At 47.6% G+C, this 20,444-nt stretch overlaps 1 protein-coding gene across 4 annotated transcripts in view; it reads right to left on the bottom strand.

The window, feature by feature from the left end:
* Positions 1-20,444, bottom strand: part of si:dkey-100n23.5 (cyclic AMP receptor 4) — an 82,681-nt gene that overhangs the window by 43,158 nt on the left and 19,079 nt on the right. For 3 of the 4 annotated variants that reach the window (XM_012864468.3, XM_036139093.1, XM_012864472.3), the window contains 2 exons: positions 11,083-11,161; positions 6,397-6,444 (listed from right to left, as the gene is read on the bottom strand). In XM_012864468.3, coding sequence (XP_012719922.2) covers positions 6,397-6,444; positions 11,083-11,161 — 127 coding nt within the window. The remainder of the gene's footprint in view (positions 1-6,396; positions 6,445-11,082; positions 11,162-20,444) is intronic. The other variant, XM_036139094.1, reaches the window with a different exon arrangement.

Here is a 20,444-nt window from a genome sequence, read left to right as displayed (position 1 = left end):
TCGCGCTCAATCCCATCCCAATATTCCGATTGCCGTGTTTATTTTATGCATTTTTACACCAATAGGCCCTTTATTCCGATCACTAATGTTCATTTAAACATAGATATAGGTGAATAAACAGCATTATGAAGCGCAAGGAACACAACAAAGAGGTCCAGGCGAAAGTTGCGGAGGCATTTAAAGCAGAGCTAGGTTATGAAACACTAAGACCTGGATGTCTGCATAAATTGACAGGCAGGGCATGGAGAGCATTTCATACGAGAACCAGATGCCCATGGCAGCTCTGGAGGAGCTGCAGAGATCCACAGCTCAGGCGGAGGAATGGGTTGACAGGAAAATCTGATCTTACCCTACATGCAAAATAAATTGTGATAAAAATAGAGCACCCCGCAACAGAATTTCCCCGTCCTAGCGCTGTGGCAGCATCATGCTGTGGGATGATGGACAGAGCCGATGGAACTAAATACAGGACATTACCGACAGAAAACCTGATAGAGGCTGCAGAGATTTGAGACGGGGCAAAGGGCCACCTTCCAGCAGGACAGGACCCTAAACTTAGGTTCAGCGAAACGGTTTGAAATCGAAGCATATCCAGGTATTAGTAAACTTAGGCTACGTTCACACTGCAGGTCTTAAGGCTTAATTCTGATTTTTTTGAGAAATCTGATTTTTTTTGTGTGGTCGTTCACATTTCCAAATATATGCGTCTTGTATGTGATCTCCTGTGTGAACTGAAAGCGTTCAACCTAAGTGTCCCGCATGCGCACTCGAGGACGCGATGACATCACACGTAGCAAGCGTCCTCAGTGTTTGCGGAAGTAAACATGGATTATAATGCTGGCGCGCATTTTGCGGTCATTAATTTATTTTCTAACCGGAGCTTTCCGTCCATTGACTGCTCTCCTCATTGCAGTCCGCTATGGGTGTCGTCTTTCTTCCCGCTTCTGCATAGCAGGACGCAGAATAGTGACGTTTGTCGAGTATTGGTGACGTACAGGTCGGATAAATGCGACCCGGCCGTACAGACACAGGTCGCATTTGAAAAGATCAGATACGTATCGGATTCAGGACCACATATCCAAGTGGCCTGGGTCGCATTTGAAAAAATCCAATCTGTGTTGTTCAGACTGTCATAAAAAGATCAGATCCAGGTCGCATATGGGCAAAAAAAATCGGAATTGGGTCACTTCAGGCTGCAGTGTGAACGTAGCCTTAGAGAGCTAAGTGAAAACACTCTTCGTGGACGATCGACATCTAAACTGGAGAAAAAATTAACAGGCAAAACTTTGCTTCGGTAGAACTTTGTTAGAGACATGGACCAGATCACATGTAAGCCCTAATTTTATTTCAGTCTGTCAGATAAAACCCAGATAAAAGGACACTGAGGTTTGTGGTTGCAACGTGTAAAAGATTAAGTTAGCAGGGCGCGCGCATATATGACACAGGCCCGCGTAGTTAGCGCCTTAACGGGCAGATCACAGCGCCCAGGCAAACAACAGAGGCCAATTAGAACCTAATAAAATATTAAGCTGCAGATAATGCACAATATCCACACACGTTATGAGACGAAACGGGGGACGGCAATTAAACCAGGGGCTAATACTTCGCAGTTGTGCGAAGCAGGGGGAGGCGAGCGCAATATTGTGGACGAGCAGGAGGCGAGACGGAAAGACGCAGCTAAAAAGTCGAGGAGGGTGGAAAGAGCCTGGTGCTGGAGAGCTTTTACAAGCCGTTATCTAATTCCCGGGAGAGGAGGACTCTTGCATCCGGAAGAGGCTGAGAAGAGTGGCCCCTGGATCGATTTTCTGCGCCGTGCTGTTTTTTTTTTTCCCTTTCTTCTCCTCCCCCCCCCCACCCCCCTCCCTCCTCCAGGCTAGGACGCAGCATCCGAGGCAGCCCAACGTCTCCCTCCCTTTCATTTCCCTCTGTAACACACACAGACACACACTCTCGCCGACGCTGGGAGCCAGGAGGCAGGCCCAAAAGCTCCGGCCTCTACCCCCACATGCTGGAAATTAATTACTCACCAGAAAGACCCTGAGGCGTGCAAGCTTTAACGCAGGCGTTTTAAACAATTCAAGAAGAAAGTCCGGTGGTATTTTATCTTAGACGTGTGTGTGTGTGTGTTGTGTGCTGTGTGTGCAAACGCCGGCTGCTGACCGTCAACGGGAAGGAAGCCGGTCGTATTTCTGCGCCGCTCGTCTGTAAAAAGCAGAACCCGGAGGGCAAACGCCGGCTTTAGCCCCATTAGCGTCTATTATCACGGGACTCTCTGGCCTCGGCGGTCCCGGCGAGATCTGCCTACCGTCATCCTAACTTCGTGTGTCACTGGGCGAGTCACCAGAGGGATGAACGGCAAGCAAAAAAAAAAATATATATAATAAAAAAAACACGGGGAAAGGAAAATGCTCTAAAGACTGTTTCGAGCCAGGTAATCTCAACCGAGGAGGATTTTCCAGGGAGCAGCAGAGCAGGCTGCAGAATGGCAGCAGGAAGAGGAGGAGGAGGAGGAGGAGGAGGAAGAGTGCGGGTGAAGTGCCTCGTGTTTTTAATCACAGTCCTCCGGTGTCAGAGGCCCCTTGCACAGCTCGGGAGGCAGAGGGGGAATGAAACCGTAATTATGCGGAGCGGGCGCAGCGCTCCCGACGTTAATGACACTCACTAGATTACAGACAGTTATCGGGAGCCAAACCCCCCCCCCCCATCCCTCTCCCCCCCGCTGCCTCCCTCCCTCCCTCCTACCGCCGCCGCCACCCACAGCATTCACCCGCGGCTGTCGCTCGCCCCACAACAAGCCGCCTCTAAAAATAACAGCGGCGGGTTTACTAAAAGGTACGATCGGATTCTGCGTGCGTTTTAGGGATTTTCACGGGGAGACTCATAAAAAATGTTTCCGATGTTCCACTGGTGAATAATCACTAAGGGGATGAAGCTTACTCATGCGTGCCGTGCAGTTTTGACAACTCCTGCCTGCAACTTTTACGTTTTTGAGTAACGTCGATCAGAAACCCATTTAGCACCAACATAAATAAACTACAAAATTATGATAAAATGTTATCTCTTCCTGGAAAAAGCCTGGCAATATGCTCAGAATGCTTCAGCTACAGGAAAAAATAGAAATATGTTTTTTTTTTTTTCCCCTAATTGGTGTTCTTTAAATCTTGACGTCTAGAAATCATCCAGATGCCACCGTGGTGTTGGTACAACTATAATAAGGTCCATGAAAAGTCATCTGGGGCGTGAATCGGAAACTAATTTTGGACTTTAATGACAAAATGAAATTTTTCTTTTTCAGAATGGAATAATTGTTGAACGCTTAGGCGCACGACTTTCAATTTCCTGGGGTTTTGCTCGAATCCAGCCAGTCAGAATTATACAATCGAGCTAAATTACATCCGGACACCCCCCTCTAATATCTGGTTAAATGTTCCGCAAAAGAAACAATACGCTTTTTGTAGAAATAAAACAATGTCCTGACGTAATTCGGGCTCAAAGTTTCACCAGTCTTCCTGGCAGAATAGCCAGAGCTCAATTAAAATCGGTTGGCTTCTAACATGAACTCCGCTTTTAACCCCTAACGTTTTAAAAAGCATTACGGTTGGGGGCCCCTCCAGCCCAGAATCAGCCCGAAACCCACTGGCCTTTGTGGGCAGCCACTGGTGTCCAAGACTCAATCACCTGCCTCCACCATGCTTGACAGATGTGCTGGCACCTGTCGAGCACGGTGGCGGCCTCCAAAGGAAGACATGTGAATGCATGTAGGTGCTTCTACGTGTTTGTATGGATTAGAGGAATTTCACAGAAAATTTAAAACCCTTGTCAAACAAAAATCAAATCGCTGAAGTTCAGGGTTCAAATGCTTCTTTGAAAGCTCAAAAGTATAACCCATGCCCCCCCCATGATGAGTGCATGTAAACCCCTCACCAGGACTGCACTGCTGAGAGGCTGCGTTTGCACCCTGCTCATACAGACCTGTGCTGTCGGAGACAAATAAAATCAAAACTAAGTGGATTAATGAGGATGCACTCATGCAGGGCTAAAGCTCAGTGGGATACAAGGTTAGGGATGTAGGCGCGCACACACACACACACACACACACACACACACACACACACACACACACATCGCATTATTACTCAAGGCAAAGCTTGTGTGGATTTGTAAACAAACGCCTTGAGAAGACAGAGAACAAGCGGCTCGCTGTTTGCACAGCCAGTTTTGTTGCTACCCGACGGGACCGAGCTGCTGCGTGTGCAAATGTGCTTAAAGGTGCATGTGCATGCATGCGCGCGTTTCTGTGTGTGTGTGTGTGTGTGTGTGTGTGCGCACCTCTGCGGTTTGATGACTTAAAAACCTCCCTTTGAATATTTTCTCCATGACCTGCGCCGCTGCAAGACCTCGTGGCGCTTCTGTGTGTGTGTGTGTGCACCTTTAAGCCTGACTGCTGACACACACACACACACACACACACAGACGTGCGCGCGCACAGATAGGTCACAACCATCTGACTTATGGCCCTGACAGCTGCCAGCATCAGTAATGTACGTCATCACTCTGGAAAGACGCACGTTCATAGACAGCGCGAGGGAAAGAGAGGGCGTCAGTGCCACGAGGTGCCAGGGAGAGGAATAAAGAATGACAAACTCAGGAAACGACGTGAGCGAGCACAAGCGAGCGAGAGGGGGGTGGGGGGTGAATGGCAAGAGCCAGAGCCGGCGGTCTTTAGACAACCCACAGGAATCGCTTTCTGTAGTTTACACCTGCTGCTACACACTCGCACACCCGTGACACACATGAACCGCAGCTCGCTGGCATGGCAAGAGCAATCTGGGAGGCTGTTGTTGTTGTTTTAAAGCATCGCAGCGCGCGCATAAACTCTCATAAATATTCATGGCCATGAACCTGGCTCGCTGCTTTATTCATGCTGCGTATGAGTACGAGACTGAGAGAGACAGACGGCAGGGGTGGGGGGGGGGGGGGGGGGGGGGGTGAAGGGGGGGAGAGAGAGAGATGGAGAGAGAGCAAAGCAAAAGGAAGGGAGGAAAAAAAAAGATGGAAATGAGGAGAGCAACTGGGAAGGAGAAATACGAGGAAAGAGTGTGATAAAAACCGCTGCTGACTTATTTACACTCTGTGCTACACATAGCAATTAGCCCACATGAGGAGTGTGTGCGCTGCCGTCTCACACACACACACTCACACACGTACAGGATGCCGTGAGGTTTACGCCAGTTCAGTGTGCAGTAATTATCCCTGCCACTTAGGGGCAGCATCTACATAACCTTAACCCTAACCTCACCTCTGCACACCTGGCCCTGCAGGGTGTGCAGGCCACTGAGCGGAGGAAGAGGAGGGGTGAAGAAGAACGGCAGCGCAGGTTGCTCCTCTGCATCGGTGCGGGCTTTAAACGTGAACGTTTCCTTTCTGTCTGATTTAGTGTTTTTTTTCTTTTCTTTCTGGAGGGCAGCGTTGACGAATGACCCCAGTGTGAATCAGAAAAGGCCCCACGGGAGTTTTCTCACGCTGTACGTTTGGAAACCTTGGCGACTTTTTCTGGAAGGGAACAATTTTTAAAATTAAAGCTGAAAACAATCCTGATTTATTTTATTTACTAAAATCCTGTTTAAGTTAACCGGATAAAAAAAATTAACGTTCACTGTCCCACAGCAGTTTCTCTGGGTTCCTATTTTCCCAAGACCTTTTATCTGAACATTACACATTTTTACAAATATAATATCAAGATTTCTAAATAAAAAAAAAAAAATGGTTGCCTATTTGTTATGTATAGAAACATGAATTCACTTTAATGAATGGACGGGATGATGTAATAGAAGAACAACATAGAAACTGCTGGTTGGAATGGTTGAATTTTTTTAATATTCCATATATTTATAAGAGAATAAAACTTGCAAATACCAACATGCTTTTTTTGCACACCTCCCAGGACTGAGAGGGGGAAACAAAAAATGTAATTCCCCATCTAACGCCTGTTTCCCTTTCTGAAGCTGTCCTGTTATGATAAATTGAATCTCTTACAGTAAAGCAGTGAATAAACTGCAGACCACCTTCTATTTCTCTTGCGGAGCTTTTTTTCTCAACGCGTTGCTCCATCTGATACATCTTGCCGTAATTTACATACACCTCCCCTCCCACTGGCTTTGCCCCGGTGATCCCTGGCATTTCCCGAAGGGTCTGGTTGTGAACACGGCAACACGTGCATATACACATGCACAAGCACTCCCAGGGGTATAATGTCAGGGGGTCAAATTGCTCCCCGCTGTGCTTGACACCTGCCCGGCGAGAGGGTGAGCACTAATCCCGCAGAATCTCTAATCCTCACGATCGGCGCGCATGCAAAGCCGTGTGTTGAGAAATGCGCCGGCCCGGAGCGGTTACCTTTCGTCTCTCTCGCTCGGGGTTGAAGGTTCCCCGCCAGGACTGCATCTGTGGACACACAATGGCAAGGGAGAATTATTAGCGAGGGGAAAAAAAAAAAAAAAAAAAAAAGGCAGGGGATTCTGGTATTTTCTTCCTAGAGAGGAATGTTTAGAGGTCAGTGCCTGTGGTGACAAGCTGGAACAAATACCACGCCGATGCAAAAAAAAATCCCTCCGCCCTCTCGCGCGGGCCCTGCCAAATTGCCCAATTCACAGCAGAGCGCGGAGCTTAGAGGCAGAGGGGAGCACTTTAACAGCTCCCAGCATCTCACTAAAACGGATCAGGTCCAGCGCGCACACACGCCGTAACGAGGGAAGGGGGGGGGGGAAACAAGGCAAAGGAGGCACGGAGGGACAAGAGATGTTTTTGCAAAAAAAAGAAAAAGAAGGGGGTGGGGGGGGGGGGCAACATTGCAGATGTGAGATCTCGGCAAAGAAGCGGGGAATACTCCTGGCTCATGCTCCGCGCCCTCTCCGGAGAGAATGCGGGGAAAATGTCAACGTGCACGCGCCGGCCGCGCACAAGGCCGGGATTTGCAACGGTTGAGATCGAGGGAGGGGGGAGGAGGGGGGGGGGGGGCGGCAGTGACTGGAAGTCAGGGGGTTTATCTAACCCAAGATGAAACCCGAGGTCCTCAGCGCATACACAAAACGTCAGCATGAGCAGTATGCACTAAAAGCTCCTCTGTTCTGCTATTTATTAACTCAATGTTGCCATGGTTTCTCCGTGCTGACGTGATTATCATTGTAAATCTGCGTGTGACTGTGGCGCATTTGTGTGTGTGTGTGTGTGTGGGGGGGGGAGGGGGGGGCGGGGGACGAGCAGCCATTTGGTCATTAGACAGTAGCTGTTCCACAGCAGCCCTCTGTTGTCCAGCTGAGCAGCACCATCCATCAAAATCAACAAACGCTGATAATAAGTGGCAATATCATTAGGCCTCGGCCTGGTCTCCTGGGTGAAAGCGGGCTTTCGCCGCAGCCGTCGTCGCTCTCTTAGGAGCGCTGCGGGAAAAAGGCCAGCATTTCTGCCACGGGGGCCTCTCGAAAGTAATCACACCCCATGAACTTTTATCACATTTTGACAAGCAAAAACCCCGAGGTTTGCTATATTAAAGCAGGGATTGGTTAAAAAAAAATCGACATCCCAAAAGCAGAGCTACAGACACTCACAGCTCAGGTTGGAGAGTCCGTTCACGGAGCAACTATTAGTCATGCACTCGACAAATAGGGCCTCCACAGAGGGATGGAAAAACGGATGAACTGTGGACAGAAGGACCTGCAGTTTGCTACAAGTCATAAAACGCGGGGGAAAAAAGGCGTTCTGGTCACACAAGTTTATAATTGATCTTTCTCGCAAGCAGGAAAACCACCATGTGCGGTGTAAAACAAACACCATGAACATACTACCTGCTACCGCAAAAATATGGTGGAGGCAGCATCACGCTCTGAGGATGCTTTTCTTCACTAGGGACAAGAAAAAGATCTGCAGCTCTGATTGCATTGAATTGGAGTGTGATGCTACATATCGTTAGCCTCACAGCATAAGTGCCTCAGTTACGTTTTAACTTTAACAGAAAACAAACAAAAAAAAAATTAAACTGCATTACATTTTTTATAGATTTTGTAACAGTAAGCCAAAATATGACTTAGGCGCTTAGGCTACGAGGCTAACGATACGGGAAAAAGCCTGGGGCTGCAGACCCTGAACACGCCACGCCGACAGTGAAACATGGTTTTTGACGGCATCGTGCAGCGGCCATGCTGGTCAAGACACTTCTGCTGCAATCCCAACGACACGCCTCTTAGATCATGAGTGCTCCTGCATATCGACTCAGGTTGGTCGAACACAAACGCACGCCACACTGCTCAAATTCTCATTCGCAGATTTTAAAAAAACAAACAAACACGCACAACTTTCGTTCCACGCCACAATTATGCACCGCTTTTTGCTGAATATAACCAATTCAAGTTTACAACAGTTTAGGGGCACATGGATAGTTTTGAATCAAATGTGCAAACTGCATCCTTATGGCAAACACTGCACCCTGCACACGGACCTCTGTGTGCGAGCGTGGGACCAGAAATGACTAAGTAGCTGGAAAACCCCATGTCACGCAGTCACGCAGCATCACGTCCACGTTTTTCCACGACCAGTAAACCACTGATCTGCATGGTCTTCTTAACCCCCCCCCCCCCCCCCCCCCCCTGTCGTTTTTGTCAGGAAAGTGGGGGAATTTCTGCGTCCGGCGAGCGTCCCACCTCTCTGCCGCCTCGTCGCCTTCTGTGGCGAGGCGCCACCTACCCCGCTTTCAAAGCCTGTAAAAGACTTTCAAGTGAGACAGCCTCTAGCTGAAAAAAGATAAGACTTGAGCTCTTCATAAATATGATAGAGAAAGCAAAACTGTGGGTGGGGTGCTGGGAGGGGGGTGGGGGGGCACAGAGAGAACATGTGGGAGTACAGTCGGAGAGCGACGGAGAGAGAGAAATGTGAATGCAAAGAAAAAGGAAATGAGGAAGGTGGAAGACAGATGCAGAGACGAGAGGAAGTGGGAGCGATAGCTGAGCGCTGTGAGCTGAATGAGTTATGAGCTGCAGCCGCGTCGGGCTACATTCATCCCCCCCCTCGTTATCACAGCCATGATAAAGGGCTGCGTTGCCTCTTTTCCCTTCCCTCGTGCCCCTCAGCTACCTGCTGTCTCTCTCTGTTGTCGTCGCCCTGCTACCTGGCTATCTGTAAAATCTCTCCCACCGCCGCTGCCGCCGCCGCCCGGAGAAAGAATGCCAACATTCATAATAAAAGGGCACGGTGAAGCTTATGAGCCTCCAGCCTGCTTCTCTTTTGCTTTTCCTTCGCATTCGGTCGCAGGCGTCGCCGAGGAGGTGAAATAAAACCAAAAGCAACCCTTTTTGGCCATTACCATTACGTGATGGTAGATATGCACATTTTTTTTTTTTTTTTTTTGTACAGTGCTGCATCGTTATGATGGAAAGCTACACGGACCTTTGAGCCAGATTGTAGAGCAGATCAACAAGGAGGCAAATCAGTTCATGGACCGGTTGCCTAACCACCCTGACTGAGTCTGAAACGTTGACAACGACAGAGTCCTAATCGTAAGCGACAGCTACTCCTTTTCTAAAAGAAAAAAATATATATATCAGGAAATCCTCCTCTCCAATTTCACAACCTAAATAATAAATAAGGCCACAAATGGATAAAACTGCAGCGAGCTTTCTGCTTCTGTGCTTGTATTTATCTCCCAAATACATGCCGTGCCCCGGAAAAACATCCCCGTGAACTTTTTACACATTTTGCCACACTGCAACTACTAATTTCAGTGTGTTTTATAGGTATTTTTATGTAATGGACCAACACAAAGTAAACGCATTTTTGTGAAGAGGATGGACGGCGACACGTGGTTTCACGCTGAGGCAAAATAAAAGAGTCAAGAAAATGTTGGGTAATCGTTATCGCAATATTCAACCATACTGTTGCAATCAGGTTTCACGATTTCAAGCAGTCCTGGGCTATAATTAATGATTTAAGTGAATTTTGAAGGCAGTTGACTGCTCAATACAAAGGCACGCCACACTTTGCAGATTGTTCTTTTGTAGAAAATTACATCCGTCCATTTTGCATTTCTGTACCACTTTGTGTTGTTCAGTGACATAAAATCCCCTGGTTTGTCGTCTCGTGACGTTATAACATGCAAAAAGGCTTAAAGGCCTATGGAGACTTCTGGGTGGCATTGCAGAAACGTTTGATTTGTTCCGGTCAAAACCCAGATGGACTTCAGATTTAATCCATGAAACACAAAACAGTTTCCTTTATTTAATATTGGAAAAAAAACAATTTCCCCCTCACTTTTTACCCGTAAAATCAACTTGATCTTTAGGGGAATTTAGGGGAAATTTATATATGTAGAAATGAATTATTAATTGTATTCCTACATATAGGTTTTAGAACAAGAAAACCTCAAACCTTCACAGTAGACTTTGTTGATTTGAACAACTCTCTCCTGCCTTGTGTGATACTACCAGTGCCCTGCTGTTTAAAAGCTCTTTAAACAAAGGAAATACTAAAATGAACCTTTCCTTTTACCTTTACAGATCCTCGTTTCTGTTTATTTTCAGCCAAAGTTCTTAATATGCCTAATGGAGGAGCTAAAGAGCCACCACTTACAGATTCCTGAGGTAACCTAAGCCCAACCAGTTTTAAAAAAAATCTATATTTGATCTTGTTTGTTCAAATGTATTTACAGATGAGGGAGAAAAAAACAAAAACAAGAATTAATCAACCAAGTGTAATTAGCTTTTGACTGTTGGGTGCAGCTCTGACTGACAGGTCCTCCTTTTATTTTTACCTCCAAATTAAGAAGCTCAGACAAGCTACTGTATTTAGAGCATCGGCTTGTTTGCAGCCTGAGCTATTTTTGTCTCCGTCAGACACTGGAGATCCTGTTTGTCAACTTGTTGACACCTCTGCAGGAACATCAGGGTTAAAATGTTAAAAGCAGTCGCAAAAATAACGTAAAATTTAAATCAAATTACATTTTTAGCCCCAAATTGTGTCAGTTTTCAGGATCTTTGATTGGACTGTGTGGTTCTGCCACGGTGGGTTAATGTTGCATAAATGCTGAGCACTTACTCTGTTATTGGCCACACAGATGATTCTGGCGTAGCAGCAGATCATGATGAAGATGAGGCCGAAGAGAGGCACGTACCATCTGCGAACCAGAGGGACACAAAACACTCAAACACAACGGGAGCAAAAGGGAAGCCAGACATCTGCTTGTGTTTGGTTTGAGACTTTGTTTACTTGGCCTCCTTTATTGACCTGCAGGAACATCGTGTTAGGATAGAACAGTCATCTGGACTGAAACTTATTTTAGATAGCAGAAAATAAGGTAATGAGATGGTTTTAGCAGGAATCTATGTTAAAAAGATTGCTTTTGGTTTCAAAACTGGACAAAAGGTTTTACTACTGTTTTTTTTTTTAACTGGGAACCTGATATTCAAACTCTGTCTCTGGCCAACCAGAAAAATCATTGTTCTCTTAACTGTATTATAAGATAAGAGGTTCCTATATGGCTCCACAATGGGGAAATTTGGTTGTGATGGTGGAAAACACACACAGTATACAGTAAGGAAAAAACAAGATAATCTAATCTAAAGTTAGTTCTAAAGCAGCAGAGGGTGAGCTTTATCAGAAAAAAAATAAATACCAGAGGGAATATTGGCAGATTATTGATAATATGGCATGCTCTGGTAAAAAAGATGAAATATTGGCGTGCTACGGGGGCACGCGCGCACCACCCAGGTTCGACTCCGACCTGTGGTCCTTTGCCGCATGTGTCTCCCCCTGTCTCCTTCCCCCTTTCCTGTCAGCCCACTGCACAAAAATCGAGTCACTAGTCCCTCAAAAAAAGAAAAAAAACTCAAAAAGAAAAAAAGATGAAATATTCAATGAAAAAACTCCAGCTTATTTACAGAATTTGAGATTGAATGCACGTTGTACAGCAGCAGCTGAAAGTAGCTAATCCGTGTGTAAGTGCACCTTAGTATCCGAGAGACAGCGTAAAAGATTCACAATCGGATCAGAACCAGTGCAACCATCGGCATGCTGTCAGCGCTTATTGAGTCTGTTGTGAGCAGCAGAGATTATAAAGTCTAGCAGCAGCTGGGAGGAAGGACCTGCAGAAGCGCTCCTTAGAGCATCTAGGGTGCAGCAGTCCGTCACTGAAAGAGCTCTCCAGCTCTGCAACAGCTCCATCAGTGATGTGATGTTTCTTACAGTCCTTTTGTCTCCCTGCACTGGGTCCAGGGTGCATCCCAGTACAGAGCTGTCCCTCCTAATAGGTTTATACAGCTGCTGCTCCAACAGACCATAGATGGCAGATGCCACCACAAAGTTAAAGAAAGTCTTCAGGGTCTACAGAGCTCCAGCTTGTCCTTCAGGAGTCGTGGTTGAATGGCGTTGAACGCGTTGTGGAAATCAAAGGACGTGATCCTCACGCCGCTCCCGGGATTCTCCAGGTGGGCCAGAGCTCAGTGCAGCAGGTAAATCATGGCATCATCCACCCTGACACCGGGCTGGTGGGCTGTGGATGAACAGGCAGTCGTCCAGGATGAGGGTGCTTGCAGCATGTTTAGACTAAGGGGGGTGGTGGGGGCTGGTCAAACCTCAGGAAGTGCATACGTACTGTATAAAACAGACCTATACAAAAGCTGATTGTTTAGCTGTGTGGTCAGCGTGCCTTTGTCCACTTTCACTGCTGCAGCAGGCAGCTTTTCTCAGTTAAAAGGTCTAAAAAAAAATCCTGCAGGAAACTACTTGCTCAGCACCAAACTATAAAGAAAGCTTTTTGCTGCTGCTGAGCATCGTGGGGCATGTTGGGTTAGAGTAAAAAAATCTATTTGTGACCGCAGCAGACCAAAGAGAAGCAGAAATTTGTCCAGTTTATTATTATTTTTATTTGATTTTTTTACACAGCAGCAGTGCAGAAAACGACACAGTCATTTGTTAAGAACTGTACATTGCCGTTGCAAAGGTATTCCCACCTCAGGATCTGCTTAATTTGTTGCCCCCGTTAAAACCAGAAGCTTTAATCCGTGCTGCGGGCATTCTGTTTGACAGATCAACACAAGGTGGGGCATAATTGCGAAGTGAAAGGAAAATGACAACTGGTTTCTAAAACAAAAGAGTAAACACAAAAATCTGAGAGTGGCACCCATTTGTACCCCGTCCCCTTTGCCATGCTGCCCCTTAACAAAATCAGAAACCCAGCTCCTGTGAGGCCCTAAAAGGCGTGTTGGGGAACAAACAGCATCATGAAGACCAGGGAAAGACCAGGGGAAGCTGGCAGAGATGTTAGAGGAATTATTTTAGCAAGCAAACGCCTGTTCCGCAAAAATATTGACAAATTCAAGCCTCACTTTAGACATTTTCTGTATTTCTATCTAGAATAAGTAATAGTAATATCATCTTTATTGTCATTGAAACATACATTAAAACAAAATTTGTTCTCTGCTTTTAACCCATCGCCCTTGGGGAGCAGTGGGCTGCCATGTGTGGCGCCCGGGGAGCAACCTGGGGTTAAGGGTCTTGCTCAGGAACCCAGAGTGCAGGCGCTGGGGATCTAACCGGGTACTTGCATCCTTCTCTGAGTGCAAGCGCACTGCTCTAACCACTAGGCCAACACTCCCCATACACCGAGACGCAGCTCGGTAGGTAATTTGGGGTTAAGTGCCTTGCCCAGGGGCACATCGACATGTTGCAAGGGGAAGCTGGAATCGAACCCACAACCTTCTGATTGCCAGACTCAACCCATCCAGCCACAGTCGCCCCATAGAACCCATGGATCCTTTACCCTCCACAATTATGCACTATTTTGTGTTGATCTGTCCCATGAAACCCTGATAAAAAAACCCTGAACCTGGTTGTAAAGAAACAAAACGTGAAAAAACTCCAAGGCCACGGAGGCTTTTTTTTTTTTTTTAAGCCACTGCAGCTTAAAAAGGTTATGAAACGTCAGTATTGGGTCCAGAAATCGCTGAGGTGAGAGTCGAGGGCGACCCGCCGAGGCTGCTGCGCGAGGAAATAAACGCTGCGCGGGGGACGCGCGGCGTGTAAATTAACAGCAGGAAAAGCCCTGACTAAGCACCCCTGGATGTCACCGTGCACAGATTTTGGCGCGCCGAGAGGCGGGATAAAAGATTATGCCAGCGGAGTGACAATATTGGAAATACGCCGCGCTCCTAAGGGAGTGAGGTTTGCCAATCACAGGAGGCAGGCGTGCATAATATGTCAGGTATTTTGCGAGCGGATGAAAGGGAGCGAGCCGAGCAAAGGGAGCGGGAGGCTGGCTTTGTTGGAGTGGCAGCCTTGTGTTGTGCAACCTCCTGGGAGGTGATGTAAGCCGCGAGGAGTTTCAACCTCTCCCTGCATTCACCAAACAGGTCTTTGTCTCGCTTTGATAGACAGGTTCCTGGTCGCCACAGTAACTCGGGGAGCAGTCACGACCGCGCCGCTCGGCCCCTTTCCGAGAACCTGCCGATGGAAAAGTCTGCCTTGTAAAAAAAAAAAAAAAAAAAAAAAACACAGGGTAGAGCGGAGGACGGCTGCTGCAAGTTACGAAAGAGGAAAAATGTTGAAGTGACATTTAAAACAAAAAGGAGGGGGGACTGAGTTCGTCTCTGACCTATAAATGAGTGGACAGGCTTTCAAAAGGAAAATGGATTGGGATTAAATGTCCAACGCGGTGCCAGAAAAGTCCTTGGCATGAATCCTGCAAGCTGCATCTTTCAGAAGCCGTTCGGAAAGGCAAATACCGGGTCCTTGGCCTAATTTAGGCCGGCCCGTGCTTGAGACCCCATGCCCGAGGACTGGAAGGAACCCGCTGAGCACAATCAACTTAAACTTCCTGTAAAGAGGAGAATCTGGGACGGCAGCATGAGGAGGGAGGAATCTATGTTTTATATATCTGTGCTTCCTGATCTGACAGAGAATATCAGGCCAGTCGAGGGAGACGCTGCTGCTTTAGACAGCGTGAGCAGCTGCAGCCATGGAAAGATAATGCATGTGTGCTTCCTTACTACCTTCCCTCATTCCCCATGTTCTTACTCATCATTTGTCCTTGCTTCCTCTCCTGTGTCCTTGCTTTCTGGTGTTATTCTGTTTTTCTCTTACTTTTCCACTTCGTGTCCTTTATTTAATTCCTACCTTCCTCCCTATTGCATTTTGTCTTCATGCGCTCCCTTCATTCATTTTGTCGTTCTTTCCTTCCTGCCTTGAGGAGGTTCCTTTCATATCTTCCCTCCTTGTGTCCTTCCTTAGATCCTTCTGCGATTCTGTCCTTTCGTCCCCCGGTCCTTTCATTGTGTCCCATTTCTCTCCTTCCTTGTGTGCTCCATTCATCTTGTTCTCCCTCGTTTCCTTCCTTTCTATGTGATGGTCTCTCCATCCATCCCTCAGTGTCCTTTCTTCCCTCATTGTGTCCTTCCTTCCTTCTATCCCTTCTTACCTTACCATTTTGTCCTTCGCGCCGACTATCCTTTCACTCTGTCCTCTTTTTCTCCATCCTTTTCTCTTTCCTTGTGTGCTCCCTTTCTTCGTTTCGTCCTTCCTTCCTTCCTGCCTTGAGATGTTCCTTTCATGTTTTCCCTCCTTGTGTCCTTCCTTAGATCCTTCTGCGATTCTGTCCTTTCGTCCCCCGGTCCTTTCATTGTGTCCCATTTCTCTCCTTCCTTGTGTGCTCCATTCATTTTGTTCTCCCTCGTTTCCTTCCTTTCCATGTGATGGTCTCTCCATCCGTCCCTCAGTGTCCCTTTCTTTCTTCCTCGAGTACTTCCCTTTCTTCCCTCCTTCCTTCCGTTTATCCCTTCTTACCTTACCATTTTGTCCTTCGCGCCGACTATCCTTTCACTCTGTCCCCTTTTTCTGACTCCTTGTCTCTTTCCTTGTGTGTTCCCTTTGTTCGTTTCGTCCTTCCCTCTTCCCTTCCTTCCACTCTTCCTTGAGCCTGTCCGTCTTTCTTTCCTCCCTTACTTCATCGTGTCCTTTCTTCCTTCCTTTGCTGAGACCTTTCTTCTTTGGGTGTACCCTTCTTTCCTTCCCTCCCTTCATCTTTCATTGTGCCCTTCCTTACCGCTGTCATTTTGTCCCGTCCCTTCCTCAGGGTGCCTTCCCTCCCTGCCTCCCTCCCTTCGTTATTTGTCTGTTTTCTCCAGCCTCCTTCCTTAAATCCTGTCCTCTGTGAACGTGTCTGTCAGAGTTTCCTAGTGACAGTTCACGCTCTATTGAAGACGGCCTTGAAGGACCGAGAACAGCTTAAATTTAGGGCCGGAAAAGTATGAATTTCCTTCCACTAAGAAACGTCGGACGTCTGCCGCAGGCGTGCGCCGGCTGAACGCCGCCGTGGGACAATGATGAAACCTTTCAAGGAGGGAGACCCGCGCGAGCGTCACCTCTGTGTGATTTAATAACCTGCTCGCCGGAATAAACAGCGTCCAATTACGCCAGCGCCTGTCCCGTTAATGATGGAAAGACGAGCGGAGGGGGAGGCGGTGGGGAGGCAGGCGGATTGGCGGAGAGAGGAATCGGAGGGGAGAGGGGGGGGGGTGGCCTTTTTAACGATAGTGTAGGGGGCTGTGAGGAGGAGAGAATGACGGGCGGCAGCTACAAAGTGCTCTAATTAGCATGATAATGATCTGCCATTAGAGTCCGCTGTGCTCTACAGCTGAGCACTACCCGAAGAGAGCAGAGGGAGACGGAGGGGGGAGAGCGAAACAGAAGCACAGAGTGGGCAGCAGATGATAAAAGTGAGGAGATGAATAGAGGTGAGGACATAAAGGTGGAGGAATAGGCGGTGGATTGTGGCTCGCAATCAGAAAAGAAGGAAATAAAAAAAAAAAAAAAAGAGAGCGAGAGAGAGAGGGAGAGAGAGAGAGAGAGAGCAGTTCTTGGTGATTAAAACTAGGGTGAAGGTGGGAATCAAAGCAACAGCAGCAAGACGCCGCTCCTAACAGATCGACCGCAGGAGCGTGCATGAAATACAGATGACCGCAGAGATGCTGCGGATCGCACCAGCGTGTCAGAAAGGTCATCGTCAATGAGAGCTAACGCAATCTTCCCGCACACGGCCTCTTCCGGGCGTGGCTCTAAAAGGGAGGGGGGGGGGTGGGCGAGGCCTGACTGAAGGGTTCGGGATACAGGAGACCGGAGCAAAGTCTAAACTGCAGCCATCAAAGTTTTACTTTTACTTTTCATCCGCTTAGATATGAAAGGAAAACTGGGAAGGGGAGGGGGGGGGATGAAGGGCACACATGCAGAAATCAAGTGTTTAGAGAAGCTTGTGCATCAGTGAAGGCAGCAATCTACACTGTCTCAGCAAAGTCATCATACCCCTATAACATTTCCACATTTGGAAACGGCAAACTTTAATGCTGTTTATTGGAGTTTTATCTGATAGATTAAAGGTTTCCTATAATTCCTTAAAGTAATAGTCCCCTTTTACTCGGACACCTCTAAATAAAGTCCAGCGCAACCAAGTCACCCAATTACTGAATGAGTGGCACGAAGAAACCCATTTACAGAATGATACACGGTGGAAGATGAACTCAGACCGGCCTGAGCACACCGTTAACCCGGCTGCATCGAGCTGTTCTCTGGCAGAGAGAGGGCCGCTTGTCAGACTTGGCGGGAACATGGACGGAGCTAAATGCTGGAATATCCTGGAAGAAAACAGAGGCTGCAAAGACTCGAGAACGGGGAGGAGGACAGCGACTGTAAGCGTACAGCCGGACCCAGGATGGGATGGTTTAGATCAGAGCCGCGGTCATGTGCTGGAACGGCCTAGTCAAAGTCCAGACCAAAATCCAAGTGAGAATCTTGGATTGAAAACTGATGTTCTTAATAGGGGTGGGTATTGCCAAAGAAGTCACGATTCGATTCGTATCACGATTCACATGCCACGATCCGATTCTATCACGATGCATCACGATACTTGAATTATCGTGATGCATTGCGATATTTTCACTGAACACTGTTATAAAAAAAAAAATACAGCCATTACCAGTGGCTGACTGGCTGTGTATGATCTGGATAGTGTCTTCAATTGATACATAACTGAAAGCAACTGAATTCACACATAGCTGCATTTATTGAAACGACTTTTGGAGGTATTGCCATGAAAACAAATATTACTTTTACTGGACTGGACACACTGACAAAAAGTGCTCAGGATTTATAAAACTTAAAATAACAAAATAAGGCTAATCAGTGCCGTTTAGATGGCCTCAGCGGTCCTTTAAACCAATGAAGTTGTATTCCACTTGTTTTTTCCAGATGTTCGCCAACCATTCATGCAATAGCGTACTGCGAGCGAGCTATTTTTAGAAACGTAACGTCACATCACGTGGTACGCAGTAGGGCAAGCTTGCATAGTCCGCCGCTGTTTCGCTGTAAAACAGATGTGCGTTACCCTTGGTTTTACTCGGTAAACGACTGCTTTTTCCAAATCTAAGACCATGGTTTTTAAACATTGTTGCTATGGAACGTGCAACAGCGACTCGAGGTACGCTGATCGGCCGTATATGAAGGATGTTTTCTTCAAGACTGCCAAGGAGAAATGTGTGCGCTGGGTACACTGGTGCGGTCGGCCTACACAACAGTTCAACCCGGAAAAAAGTTACCAAATTCACGTACATATGTAGCAAGCATTTTGTCGGAGGAAAGGGCACAACCGAAGAACATCCTGACCCAATTCCAGCGACATCAAGTCAAGGTAAGAGTATTTTGGTGGCCGACATGTTAATAAAGTAGCGCCTGCTACCATGATAGCATATAGGCTATCATGGTAGCAGGCGCTAACATGATAGCCTGCTACCAGGATAGCTTACTCAAAAACATTTCAAATAAGACAAACATTAAACATACCGATCCCTGGACGGACGCCATGAACGCCGCGCAGGAAAAAAAAACAAAGCTTACCGTTCGATCAAGTCGGCCCGTTTTCCGGTTTTTTAAGCCCTCGAACCTCAAGCCATCGTTTGAGCTGAAGGTTGGTGTGTTCTTCGACAGTGCGACCAGTAATCCGTGCGCCTGGGACATCGTCTTGGGAAAGTTTAACGGCTGTAAAGTCGGTCATATCGCCGGTTCTGTTGCGCGTGTAATAGCTGGCTGCTACGGGCGTTCTCTACCTGTATGTCCTACGTAAGCGGCAAAAGGGGCGTTGCTCTTGAGACGGTGACGTCACGTGCGTGGTACGCTATTGTATTTATTAATTTTTTTAAATTAATAATCGATACTTGCCGTCAAGAATCGATGCAGTAGATCGCGAAAATTAGAATCGCGATGCATCGTCATGACGATTATTTTGCACACCCCTAGTTCTTAAGAGTCTTCCTGTTCAATCTGATTGCCTTTTAAAGTACTATGCAAAGAATGGGCAAAAAAAACCCCCACAGATCTATGCCTTGTGTCGGTCTCTCTAACAAGACCCCGATAAAATACGCCGAGGTTTGTGATTGCAACGTGATAAAACGAGTCAAGGCAGCCGCCTTCTCAAAGCGCTGCGGTCGTGATGTCTGGAAACACCGAGCTGAAGCGCGTCGCGTCAGTCTCTTGGACAAACCGCGCAGCGTCGGTGGCTTTGAAGGAAGTTCAGAGCTAAAGACTCAAGATTACGGCGCGCTAAAATATTCCCCAGCAAATTCTGACACGTTCCGATCTGAGATGTATTCAGTGGCGATGTTTCCGTTTCCAAAGCGATATTGTAAAGACGAGAAGGGGAAAAAAAAAAAAAAAAAGTCCAACCGATTCATTTGTGAATGTCATTTTCACAGCTGCGTGTCCGCGGCGCCGCTGACACGCACCGACGGGGGACTTCTCCAGAGCGGTGACTCAGCTAAGCTCCGGCGCTTCCATTTGCTGACTCAGCCCCTGAAACTCTGCACCTCCATCTCCCTCACACTCACACACACACACACACACACACACACACACACACACACACACACACAGCGCTGTCCTCTGCTTTTTATTCACCTTCCTCTTTCATCCCCTTTTCACACCCTCCTCCTCCGAAGCTCCCCTGTCTGTTCTGTCTGCGCGCTTCGCTGAGCTCTGATGAAGACACACTACGAAGGTGGGGGGGTGGGTGGGTGGGGGGGTGGGAGGGGAGGGGGCGCAGCAGAAACCAGGACAATCTATTTCTCTGGCGCTCCCTCCTGTCCTGCTCCGCAGCCCCTCGTCTCCCTCTCGCGCTGAGTAATTCCCTGTCTCACTAACTGTATCCCGTATGCCATCCCTCCCACCTCTTTCATTTTTCACCTTTAACACCGCACACTTTTGCCCTCCCACATGCTGCTGGCGGGGTGTGCGTATCTGAGCGTGCACGCGCGCGTGCCTGCTCGTGTGTTTTCTCCCCCCCCCACCCCCCTTCTTCTTCTTGACGGGTGCTGCCTTGGCCTCTAATCTCTAGTCTGGTTTGATGTAATTAGAGCTAATGA

The sequence above is a fragment of the Fundulus heteroclitus genome, chromosome 7, assembly GCF_011125445.2.
Source record: "Fundulus heteroclitus isolate FHET01 chromosome 7, MU-UCD_Fhet_4.1, whole genome shotgun sequence".
In the NCBI taxonomy this organism is placed as follows: Eukaryota; Metazoa; Chordata; class Actinopteri; order Cyprinodontiformes; family Fundulidae; genus Fundulus; species Fundulus heteroclitus.
This window is presented reverse-complemented; position numbering and strand designations above follow the sequence as displayed.